The sequence below is a fragment of the Nyctibius grandis genome, chromosome 5 (genome assembly GCF_013368605.1).
Source record: "Nyctibius grandis isolate bNycGra1 chromosome 5, bNycGra1.pri, whole genome shotgun sequence".
Lineage (NCBI taxonomy): Eukaryota > Metazoa > Chordata > Aves > Nyctibiiformes > Nyctibiidae > Nyctibius > Nyctibius grandis.
In genome coordinates, this window is record NC_090662.1 from 58,654,409 (window position 1) to 58,666,843 (window position 12,435).

The 12,435-nt window shown below is 38.9% G+C and overlaps 1 protein-coding gene across 1 annotated transcript in view; it reads left to right on the forward strand.

Moving 5' to 3' along the window:
• The window catches only part of UBN2 (ubinuclein 2), a 61,038-nt gene that overhangs the window by 26,371 nt on the left and 22,232 nt on the right, over positions 1-12,435 (forward strand). Inside the window, 12 exon segments of the mRNA XM_068401742.1 lie at positions 1,278-1,390; positions 2,427-2,925; positions 6,258-6,328; positions 7,048-7,075; positions 7,077-7,121; positions 7,123-7,146; positions 7,148-7,174; positions 9,718-9,735; positions 9,737-9,837; positions 10,457-10,545; positions 10,548-10,569; positions 11,921-12,064. Coding sequence (XP_068257843.1) covers positions 1,278-1,390; positions 2,427-2,925; positions 6,258-6,328; positions 7,048-7,075; positions 7,077-7,121; positions 7,123-7,146; positions 7,148-7,174; positions 9,718-9,735; positions 9,737-9,837; positions 10,457-10,545; positions 10,548-10,569; positions 11,921-12,064 — 1,181 coding nt within the window.

Sequence of the window (12,435 nt, forward strand, 5' to 3'; positions counted from 1 at the left end):
CTTGGCCACAAGGGCACACTGCTGGCTCATGGTCATCCTGCTGTCCACTAGGACCCCCAGGTCCCTTTCCCCTATGCTGCTCTCCAACAGCTCTGTCCCCAACTTGTACTGGTACATGGGGTTGTTCTTGCCCAGATGCAGGACTCTACACTTGCCCTTGTTATATTTCATTAAATTTCTCCCCGCCCAACTCTCCAGCCTGTCCGGGTCTCTCTGAATGGCTGCGCAGCCTTCCGGCGCGTCAGCCAGTCCTCCCAGTTTTGTGTCATCAGCGAACTTGCTGACAGTGCACTCTAATCCCTCATCCAAGTCATTAATGAATATATTGAATAGAACTGGTCCCAGTACCGACCCTTGCGGGACTCTGCTAGACACAGGCCTCCAGCTGGACTCTGTCAATCACTTGCGTGATTTGAAATTGTTCCTAATATTCAGAATAACACTTAAAACCAATTATCTGTTAAAATAAACTCAGCGCATAAGAATAGCTATATTAAAAAGCATATATACAGTCTTTTCCAAACAGCGTGCTGTTCTGTGTACTTCGACAGTTATGATCAATGCGAACATAACTGCTTGCATATGACATTCACAAGTTCCATGCCATTCCAAGAACTTCCTGCTTTCTGATGTCCTTTCCTGCTCTATAATTCTTTAAATTTAAAATAGTTTTAAGGCTGTTATATTGGATCTGACTGGGATGGAGTTAACTTTGTTCATAGCAGCCCTTATGGTGCTATGATTTGTATGTGTGACTAAAATAGTGTTGATAACACACTAAAGTTTTGTCTGTTGCTGAATAATGATTGCACAGTGTGAAGGCTTTCTTTTTGCCTACTCTGTACCAGCAGGTAAGCTAGGGATCAGCAAGAACTTGGGAGGGGAGACAGCTGATCTGAATTGGCCAAAAAGATATTCCATACTATGTAACTTCATACTCAGCAATGAAACTGTGGTAACGGAAGATGATGATAGGGGGATTCAGTCTTCCAAGGTGGCTATTGCTCAGACTGGCTGTGCATCAGTCTACTTGTGCCTTAAAGTATTTTTCTTATTAAAAATTCTGAATTCAGTAACTTTAAAAAAATTATTAATGATTGAGACTTGTCAGTAACTGCAATTGCTGCTAGGAAACCAGTGGTACTGTTTGCCTTTATGCGCATTGAGGTATTTTTCCTGGCCCTGAATTGGAAAGCGTAAGGAAAACTAAAAGTTTCTTGTTGTAAAAGTCTTTTAGGGTGGAAGAATCATTGTCCTTTATTTGATCTCTTTTCTAGATAGCAAAGTTAAAAGAAAGTGACGATCGTGGAATGAAGAAGCGCAAGCGGAAAGATGAAGGGACAGAAAAGGAGAAGAAGCCTCGGAAAATGAAAGTTCCTAAGCAGTTGGGGTAGGTTTGTTTCTTTAGATGAACCCTTGAGTTGTATGTGAGGTTTGATTTAAATATTGCATGCCATAGCAATATTATCACAGCTGTTTAGAATATTCTATTTTTAAACTATAATTAATAGCTAATAGATTTTGATTTTGGAATTTGCGTAGGGTTTTTGCATAAGTAAGTCCTAGAAGCTAAATTTTTGTCCCCCAAAATTTTGAACAAGGAATAATAAGACAAGAGAAGACAAATTACAGAAAAGAAATTCTGAGTCTATGAATAGCATTATCTATCATTGTTCTACCTGAAGTCTTATATAGCACTAAGAATTACATCTTCTAATGAAAAATAGTTTTTTCCTATCCCTTGGTTTCTAATCTGGAATACTATAAACATAGCTTAATTATTTCACATGTTTCTTACCAACTTTCTGCTTTCCTGAGTTCTGAGGCTAGCATGGAAGGATTAAGGTGGTGGTTTTTTTAATTGGCTTCTAGAAAACTGCTGTTGAGTGAAAGGTGTTGTCTTATGAATATTTAAGTTGGTATTGAAAATTTATTGATAGTGTTTTTTATCAAGGTGATGAATTGGCAGAAAATGGTGAGTTTAAGTAGCATATGGATGTTGAGCCTATATGTCAAAATTCTTAGCAATGAAGAGAATTTTTTTAAATGTACACAGTATGCCTAAACTTAAAGCAACCTGCCACCATTCAGGAGTTTGAGAGTCAAGTTTAAGTATTTCAGAAAATAGATCAGCCATTGAGTTTTAACAACTGTGACAACTTCTCCATAATTAAATTGAGAAGTCAGAAGTAAATAACCTTTGCCTTAATGTGTACAAAACTTAGCAAATGAGTTGGAGAGCATGAAATAACATGACTAGCAAAGGTTTATAGTAATTGATAGAATAGTCTGAAGGTGGAAGCAAAAAGTATTTGCTTCTTCCCCCAATAATTTTTTTATTGTCCTAAACTCCTAGTTTTTTGTTAAAGGTTACTGTGGCCTCAAAAGTCACATGCATTCTAATGAAAGATTTCTTTCCTCTGCAGAGTAATGGCCTTAAATTCACACAAGTCTGAAAAGAAGAAAAAGAAATTGTATAAAGACTCACTCTCTCTGGCTGCCATGATCCGTAAATTTCAAAAGGAGAAGGAAGCCATGAGGAAGAAGGAATCTAGTCCTAAACCTCCAGTGACTGTTGCAACTTCTACCCCTAGTAAAATTCCTTCCTCCTCTCTCAGTGCAGGAAATGATATCTCTGACTTGAATCTTAGGATCAATGATCCTGTCCTCTCCATTTTTGGTAGCACAAATGATCGTGAGCTCCTGCAAGAAACTGAAAGTGCCCTGGAGATGCTGGGAGACATTGACTTTGACAAGTTGCTTGATGGCACTTCTGATGGCAGCCCAGTATCTGAGCTGTCAGGAGAAAATGGAAATGTCACTCAGGCAACGTACACCTCTCAGGTCATGACACCCAAGCAGGTGCCTGCCCTCCCAGAAGGTCTGCCTATGCTACTTGAAAAGCGCATTGGAGACCTTCGAACAGTAAGTATGAATTTGCTGGTAAGGGATTGCATTCAAGAATCTGAGAGAAGGAAGAAGAATAACTAGGACCTGAGTTGTCCTTGAATTGCTGGCTGAAAGGCTAAAAAATGTAGAATTGATCTTAATGTTAATCTTAATGGCTGTATGTGTACTCAGATGAAAATGGGCACAGAGATGATGCAGGTCAATTGTTAAAGCAGTATTTGTTGCACAGTGGAGACAAGGTTTTCTAAATTTTCTGTGTACAATAACTTGTAATGTTTGCTTGTTTTTTTTTCCATAATGGAAATATCAGTGTTACTTTAACTTGAATTATTAGTTGTTGAAATGGATGGGTGTTTTCTTACTTTGGAGAAGGAACCTGAAACACAACTGCAGCTTACAAATCAATGTCTTGAATTTTTGGCTTTGTAACATAAATGCTAACTTGCCAGTTTGAAAACAACAACAACAACAAAAAAAAAACAACCACAAAACTGAATATTTTCTTTTGGAAGGTTAGAGTGTAATCCAATCTCATCAATGTTAACAAAAAGTATTAAATCCTTACGTTACAAACATCCCGATAGCTTGTTGAAAGGGATCAGAGCTATCAAGGTATTATATGCTCCTAGTTTCAGTTGTGGATGTTATCTTAAGTTGAGACTAAATTTCTTGTTTGCTTGTCCAGTTTCTGATATTAAAGCTTTTCCTTACGCAGAATAAAGTGCAGCTTTTCCTTACGCAGAGTAAATTTTGAAAAAGCAGTTTCAAGTTACTACCTTTTGGGAAAAAATAATTTAAACAGTAGCCGAGCTTGCTTTGGTTACAGGTTAGAGTAATGATAAAACATAACGTTTCTTACCTATATGTAAATATCTTACAGCATTCTTAGTTATTTTAAAATGTACCAAGCTAAAATACAGCCAAGGGCTTAATATTTACTAAAGTGAGAGAGAAGCTTCTAGCAAAACTGCAGAAGAACTGGATTAGGCCAAAAGTCAGAAAGTGTTAGTGGCCTGCCCTGAATTCATGTTGCTTCACTGTATAAACGAGCCCCACCCAGTTGGAAGAAAGCTTTAATTCAGTGGCTCTTGGAAAACCTAACAATTTTATCTTCTACTTTTGATCATGTCTTCTGGAAGTTTGGTGCTGGGCTGAGCAGAGCAAGCCTACCCATATATTTGGGGAAAAAACTAGACTGTGTTGACTTAAAGATTGCAACTTCCTTATTTTCTGCAAATTGCAATCAACTGATACGTTGTCAGTAGGGGAAAACATAATCTAAAAAGCAGGAAGAAAGAAATGGGTCTTGTCAGATACTTACCAGGCTCACAGCTTTACTGCTCTTTACTGCAAAGAAAGCTAAGAAGTTTATAAAGCTGTAGGAAAAAGCCTCTGTTCCATGAATGGAGTATGATATATCTAGATAGGAAAAAAAAAAAAAAATTAAAAAGCCACAAAAAAAAATTAAAAAGCCACTGACTAAACACAATAAAAGCTTCCTGACTTCCTTTTGTAGATTAATGTCTTCTAGTTCCCTAAGTGGGCAATTCTGAACTATCATGACAGAAGACGATATTTTACACAAGCAGGGAAGTAATAAAATGGCTTTTTTTCTATTGTGAAGGTAACAATAATAATAATTATCTGTCAGTGGAACAAAAAAAAAACAGTTCAGTGATAGCAATGCAGTTTTTGAATCTGCCAGTGTTGCTCTCTTCAAAAGCCAGCAACACTGTCCAGTATCATAGTATAATGTTGAAATTGGCTTTTAAGGTCTACTTGGGACCAAAATGTCAAAGCCTATCTTTCCTTTCACTTGATATATAAAACAGAAGATGGTAAGAATCCTTGTGTTAATTATGCTTAAAGATACTGGATTTAAGACTTTCAAACTTGTGTTTTTAGTATCCTATCACTTGTAAACATTTATAACCTTTCTAATTTTTTAGCAGGACAAATGCTTCAGTATTCTTACACAGATAGTACCATCCCCTCAGCAGCTGAATTTACGGTAGAAAGTAGCAAGCAGAATGCAGTCCTTATAGGAACTTAACCTCTGGTATCAATGTTCTTGACTGAAGCAGTAAAGCATTCAGACAATGGGCTGCCTTATGGTTTCTGGTAGAGTATCAGACTCCTGTTTTCCTGTGCAGTGTAGAGTTCACAATTCCAGAAAATATTTTTCTTTGAAACGTAAATGGATCAGTTACAAAGAGCAAGAACAGTAAGTATTTCATAGTAATAAAGGAATTTTTATCAGATTAACACTTGCATTTATTTGTAAATTTTTTTAAAGGCAGAATTAGAGATTTTTAATTTATTTCAACATTCAGCCTCATAGCATGTTGGCTACCTCTAATGTTTGTCAGTCGCTATAATGATACCACACTTGCCTACTTTTCTGCATGCATATCCTTTTCCAGCTCCTTTAGATATTTGCTGTCTGGACCCATGCCAGAATATAAGATGACAATAAGCCTCAAAAAATGAGGTTTTTCTCTCTTGATGACTGTAAATCTGCAGAGTGGATGAGCACTAGAGAGAAGATCTTACTGAATTTTGTAGAATGGTGCAGGGAATTGGCTTCCTCCTACAAGCTGTCATTGTTTGTGAAAATAAGAATCTAGGTGATAAGAACAAAGATAAAGGGATTCTGCATGGGAATTCCTGTGAGATCAGTAAAAACTGCTAATAAAAGGAAGTATGTGTAGGAATAAGGTTGTCTTTTTTTCCCCTGCACCAAAGAGACTCAGGAAGAGACCAGACAAAAATACAAAAGAGATATAGTCTAAAGATGATGGGAATGCTGGACAGCACCAGAAAAGAGGGATAAGGTATTCCTCTATCATACATAATCCCTTTGTATAAATGGCAGTGAAGGATTGAGATGGAGGTTTTAACTGAGTGAGGCGCATAACAGAGGTAAAAAAGGAGCCTTTTATAGATTGAGAGTAGAAGTATGTTGATGCTTCTGCCTGCTTGACTTCTTAGGCAACGCCTCTGTTTTTAAAGCAAATAGTGGTAGTGGAATGTTGCTGGTGGTGAGATAATAAAACATGTCTACCATTTTCGTAATGGTTATTGAAAAGACAAGTGTGTTAACATCAGTGATCCAGGGCAGATTCTAAATCAAATGATTGTTTGCCCTAGAGCAAGGAGTTATTTGAGTATGATAACAATCCTCTTTTCTAAACAGCTGAGTATAGTTTGGTTTTGTTTATTTTTTTCCAAGTAATGCTGTTCTCTGGAAAATAAGGATGTGATACAGCTGTAAAAGTAAAGATACAAGGTTGTTGGGATAAAACGTTCTGTGAACTTTTGGATACCCTTTATTGCTGTATTTTCAGGCCGCCAAGATGTTTGATGAAGAAGGCAGGAAGAAGTTTTTCACGCAAGACATGAATAATATTCTGCTGGAGTAAGTGCTTATCTGTACAACCTTCCCATTTTGGAAAGGGGGTGAAAGGAAAAGTACAGAAGAGGAAATATTATTGAGGTTGTTCCAACAAAGCCCTTAAAAGATCAATTGAAGGTAGATCAGTCTAAGCTAGTTATTAGCTAAAGAGATTTATATATGAATACAATTCCTGTCATGAGTATCTGTATGTCTTTACCCAGTGTAAAGTGTTTTGTAGTGCCCTGTGTCCTTGACTTCATGTGTAAAATTCAAAACTGCCATTATTTCTTCCTGTCCCCCACTTTCATAACTGAAAACACCTTCAGCTTTCATGAAGGAAAATGCCAGCTCTTTTTACTCTGTAATCCTTCAACTAAGCGTTTAATATAGGAAAGTTCTATGTTCGTATGCTAAGAACAAAAAGTAATCTCTAGAAGACTGTAGCAGTCAAAATTTTATCCAGATTGATGTGAAATGGTGGGAGTAAATGAGATTTGAATGACAGTGTTCAATATTGCTGGAGAAGTATGCGTATGAACGGTTTCTTGCCGTTGATTTAAGACTTCCTCCTTTGTAAAAAAAGTTGAACTATCTGAAAATGTCCCAAGTTGCTATTTTTAGTGTGCGTAGCTAGCATGTGGTTATGCATACAAAGCTTCCTTAGGTTTTTGTTCAGTTGTCGTCATCATCTTGGAGTGCCTCACTGGCTGACTGTCTCTTGTTTGTTTGTCAGTATTGAGGCTACAGTTACAGGAGATAAATCCCACCCATCCGCAATGGAGTGTACTCTCACCTTGAGGCTTTTGTGCCGTGTCAATAAGGACACACTGATAAAGCGGTCTGAAGAAGTTACACCTCAATGTCCAGGTAATGACGGGGAAGATCAGCTCCAGCATGAGTCAATTATGTAATATAGTGATGAGGACAGAATGCAGGAGAGTAGAGCAACAGCCACACAGTCTCCAATAAAGCTAAAGATTTTGGACCAGTTGCTAGATGAGCTTAAAAGATTTTTTTTCTGTGTAAGCGCTACTGTCACTACTTTAGGAACAAATATTTTAAGTATTTCAGACCCTTTATTTGAGAATGAAGTGCTTTCATCTTGAAAGCTGGGTACAGGGTAGATATCAAAGTAGCAGAACTAGATAACCACAATAATCATGGTTATGACAGGCTAAAAAAAAAAATTACTATTGCATTCACTTTTGTGCCAAGAAAAAAGAAAGGCTAGGCGGATAATAGATTAACCCAGCCTGTACTGTTTGTGCAAATTTGCCTTGTGGCTAAAGTCTTACAAATACTTTAAGTCATTTGCAGTTGCTTTTCTCTTAAAGAATATGTTTTGCTATTGAATATAAAACAGTTATCTGTGATCTGAAGTGTCCTGACTCAGTTCTTTAGATGAAATCCAGGACTAAATCTTGCAGAGGATCTGAGGATCATGAATGCAGAGATTTCAGAACTTGCTAAAAAGGCAAACAGATTCATATGCTATTTCTAAGCAGTAAGACATAATAGCACATAGTGTTCTAGTTCTTATCAATAAGCAGTTACGATGAAGAAGATAAAGTCAGAAGATGTAGGAAGAGAGTTTAAAACATGTAGGAAAGTATATGCTGGAAACTGTGCTAAGGCACATGGAAAATAAGGAGGTGGTTGGTGATAGCCAACATGGCTTCACTAAGGGCAAATTGTGCCTAACAAATTTGGTGGCCTTCTACAATAGGGTTACAGCATTGGTGGATAAGGGAAGAGCAACTGATATCATCTACCTGGACTTGTGCAAAGCATTTGACACTGTCCTGCACGACATCCTTGCCTCTAAATTGGAGAGCCGTGGACTTGATGGAGGGACCAGTCGGTGGATAAGGAATTGGCTGGGTGGTTGCACTCAGAGTTGCAGTCAACAGCTTTATGTCCAAGGGAAGACCAGCAATGAGTGGCATTCTTCAGGGGTCAGTATTGGGACCGGCGCTGTTTAACATCTTTGTCAGCAACATGGACAGTGGGATTGAGCGTGCCCTCAGCAAGTTAGCCAACGACACCAAGCTGTGTGGTGCAGATGACACGCTGGGAGGAAGGGATGCCATCCAGAGGGACCTTGACAGGCTTGGGAGGTTTGGTCCCATGCGAACTGTATGAAGTTCAACAAGGCCAAGTGCAATGGTCCTGCACATGGGTCAGGACAGTCCCAAGCACAAATAGAGGCTGTGCAGAGAATGAATTGAGAGCAGCCCTGAGGAGAAGGACTTGGGTGATGGTTGATGTGAAGCTCAATGTGACCCGGCAATGTGCGCTTGCAGCCCGGAAAGCCAACTGTATCCTGGGCTGCATCAAAAGCAGCGTGGCCAGCAGGTGGAGGGAGGTGATTCTGCCCCTTTACTCCACTCTTGTGAAACCCCACCTGGAGTACTGCATCCAGCTCTGGGGCCCCCAACATCAGGAGGACACAGACCTGTTGGAGTGAGTCCAGAGGAGGGCCACGAAGATGATCAGAGGGCTGGAGCACCTCTCCTGTGAAGACAGGCTGAGAGAGTTGGGGCTGTTCAGCCTGGATAAGAGAAGGCTTTGGGGAGAACTTAGAGCAGCCTTCTGGTACCTGAAGGGGGACTACAGGAAAGCGGGAGAGGGGCTTTTTACAAGGGCAAGTAGTGATAGGATGAGGGGTAACGGTTTTAAATGGAAAGAGGGTAGCTTTAGATTAGATATTAGGAAGAAATTATTTACTATGAGGGTGGTGAGACACTGGAACAGGTTGCCCAGAGAACGTGTGGCTGCCCCCTCCCTGGCAGTGTTCAAGGCCAGGTTGGATGGGGCTCTGAGCAACCTGGTCTAGTGGGAAGGTGTCCCTGCCCATGGCAGGGGGGTTGGAACTAGGCGATCTTTAAGGTCCCTTCCAACCGAAACCATTCTATGATATAGTATATTACTTTAATGTTTGAAGTTCTTAATATTTGGAGACAATTCTAAATATGTAGTCCTTACCTTTGAGGTACATAAATGACATATAATAATAATCCAATACTTGGATAATCTAATGTTTATATTTTGTTCATTACCCAGCTGTTTTTATACCACAGAGTTTTCCCTATTTTGATTAAAAAGCAGTATTTAATGACATCATGCTGTAATGTTTTGTGATATTCATGACGTTTCCTTGTGACTTATCTTTCATTGGTTTTGGTCTCAGGACTTACATGAGTTGTATGAGAAATTTCAAGTATGTGCATTTCTGTAATGCTGTTGCATCTGATAGGATTAAAGTGTCATGTAGGGAAGTGGCTGTTGCAGTCGATAGTTACTACTGGGAATATTGTCTCAGAATTGAGCGCAAAAATAATTTTTGTGAAACTATCTGAAACACTCTACGTGGCATCTAATAGGACTGCTTTGGTGTTTCTCTTTCACAGGATGACCGCTTGAGAGAAACCACTGCAAAAGCTGAAACTGGCAGTCAGTAACGTCATGCCTGAACAGTTATGCAAGTATCAAGAGGACTGTCAGGCACGCAATCAAGCCAAGAATGCCAAGTAGGTATTTCTGGAGTCTGTGCATGCCCATTCTAGAGTCCAGCTGAAAGTCTGTCTGCCTGTCATTCATTCCCTGAACTCAGTGAAGTACACAGCTCCAATTTACAGGTGTCTAAGTTTTGAATTGTACAAAGTACTTAGTTTTGTGTAGAAAGAAATTCCATTAACTGAATTAAATAGGTCTTGAGAGAAAGAAATTATAAACTGTGAGAAGGATACTGAAGATCCTCAAATGCTGGATTAATGGAGGAGGATGGTGTGTTCAGGTTCTTGATATATTTTGTCCTTGTTCATTGTTTCCCTCATATTTAACTAATTTTAGACTTGGAGAAGCATTAATAGTTTGATAAGCATCCTGCCATTTCCCAGTCGAGGCACTACATGAAGTTTATAGCCAGCAACCTTGATAGCATCCATACAGTGTGTCCTTTTCACTTGTCTCTGAGGATCTTGAAGCGGTGAGGAGAGGAAGGTGAACTGTTTACCCTTTCAGGAAGGGTATAACGAGAATCTGAAGACAGGTCCTTTTTTTTCTAATACCTGAAATGATAATCCTTTCTTGAGGAAACATTTTGTCTGTGTTGTGCACCTGTAAAGATAACAATTGTTCTAACCATAGGTTGCAAGCAGAAGATGAACGATAGAAAAATGGATCAGAGGAGGATGATGATGAAAAACCTGGAAAGAGGGTTGTGGGACCCAGAAAGAAGTTCATTGGGATGACACAGTGAGGTGAGACAAAACTACCTTTTCCACCAAGGATTTTCACTGACTTCGTAAAGGATCTCCAAGGGGATGTAATTACATGATACTGTTTAATAAGTAATCGTTCTCAGAAGTACACCTCAGAGAAGTTTTGGAAGTGTTGGTGCTAAATAGGCAAGCTAGAATGCTGCAATGGTAAAACACCCTTTTCTTTAACTTGAAAGGCAAGATCATCTTATGTGTGACCCTTTTTTCACTGCTTGTTTATCTGCTTTATACGAATACATGAGAATTTTCCTGGTCCTAGGACTTCGAGCTTCTTTAAGCAAAGAACAGAGGTATAAGCAAAGTTATACCTGCTTCCCACCATTCTAGGAATAGATCACAAAGCACTGTCACCCAATGAGAGGTAAAGGTTTCTGCCACAATAGGGCAGACCACCAAAATTGGCAATGCTGGTTTGGCAAGCCAGCATCCAGAATGCATGAATCTTAACTCCTCCCATCCCCCCTGAATGCAAATTCTATGTTACCTCTCAAGAGCAACACAGATTCTTGTCTGAAATGATGAATTCTCACTGTTCTGTTTGCTAGAATAGATTTTACTGAAAACTGAGGTTACTATTATTTAAATAATGTAGACAGGCTTTTAAGCAAGCAGATCTTTCTAAATTAGTAACTTCCCATGCAAGATCTAAGCTAATTTTAGTACAAGTATACATATTATTAAAAGAGGCTGGTGGACTTCTCACACTGAGTCTTTTTAGTATTTTAAGACAACAGGGAAGCAAGCTTCATGGAAGATATACAGCCAGTATAGCTTGGACTGACCTGGAGGGAGCCATACTTAAAGAAGAGGTATTTAAATCTGTTGGGTTTTTTTCATTCAAGAGGCTCTGAAAGCCAATGTTACTTAACTGTGTGCACTTTTATACTTTTAGGGGCAGTAAAAGACAGCATCCCTGTCAGAAAGAATCTTCTGTTGAAATATTCAGAGTAGAATGGATTTCACTTGCTTTCAGACATTCTCCATCTTAAATGAGATAGAGGTCACTGCGAACAAAGTGAGAGGAGATGTTTCAGCTATGAGGAAACCACAAAGAAAATGTAAAACCAATCACAAAATGATAGTAAGGATGAAAAAAAGAGCCATACAGTCTGTTGGAAATGGAGAAGTGACAGTGGCAGATCATACCAGTTGTAAGAGCAAACTTGCGCAGTGGTAGCCTTCTGAAAAACACGACTGGAACTGAGCTCTTCCTACAACTGGCAATGGACAGCAGCTGTATAGCATCAGTGCTTCCATTTCTCAGCTGTTTTCTGCTGAGCTTTTGAAAGGATTGTTTCTTTCAATATATTTATTGTGTTTCTGTCTGCAGGTCTCTGTTGTGTAACCTTGTCAAGATCAAGCTGGGATGCTATGAGCTAGAGCCAAATAGAAGTCAGTCTGCTGAAGATTACCTCAAAACCTTTATGGAAACAGAAGTGAAACCACTTTGGCCTAAAGGTTGGATGCAAGCAAGGTAAGATACCTGCTTTATCTATCTATTCATTTTGATGTTAACTGTTTCTTGGATCTTACTTATTGTTGTACATTTAACTCAACCATATACTATTAATATTGGTTAAAACATCAAAATAAGTCAGTGGAACTGGAATGTTTCAGAAGAATGAATGTTTTTCGGAAGTTAATTTTTTATCTTGTTTGCAAGCCTGAGAGCTAAAAACCACTGTTTTCCTTGGAAAGCTGTTTGCTTTTGTCATCTGCTGGAGACTGAATTTACTAAAGTTCATAACAGTGAGTGATGCTTCATTTGAGGAGGAAGTATGAGGCGAGGAGTAACTGCTTGGGAAGTTCTTTCTGTGATATAGAAAGTGATAGTGATACAGAAAA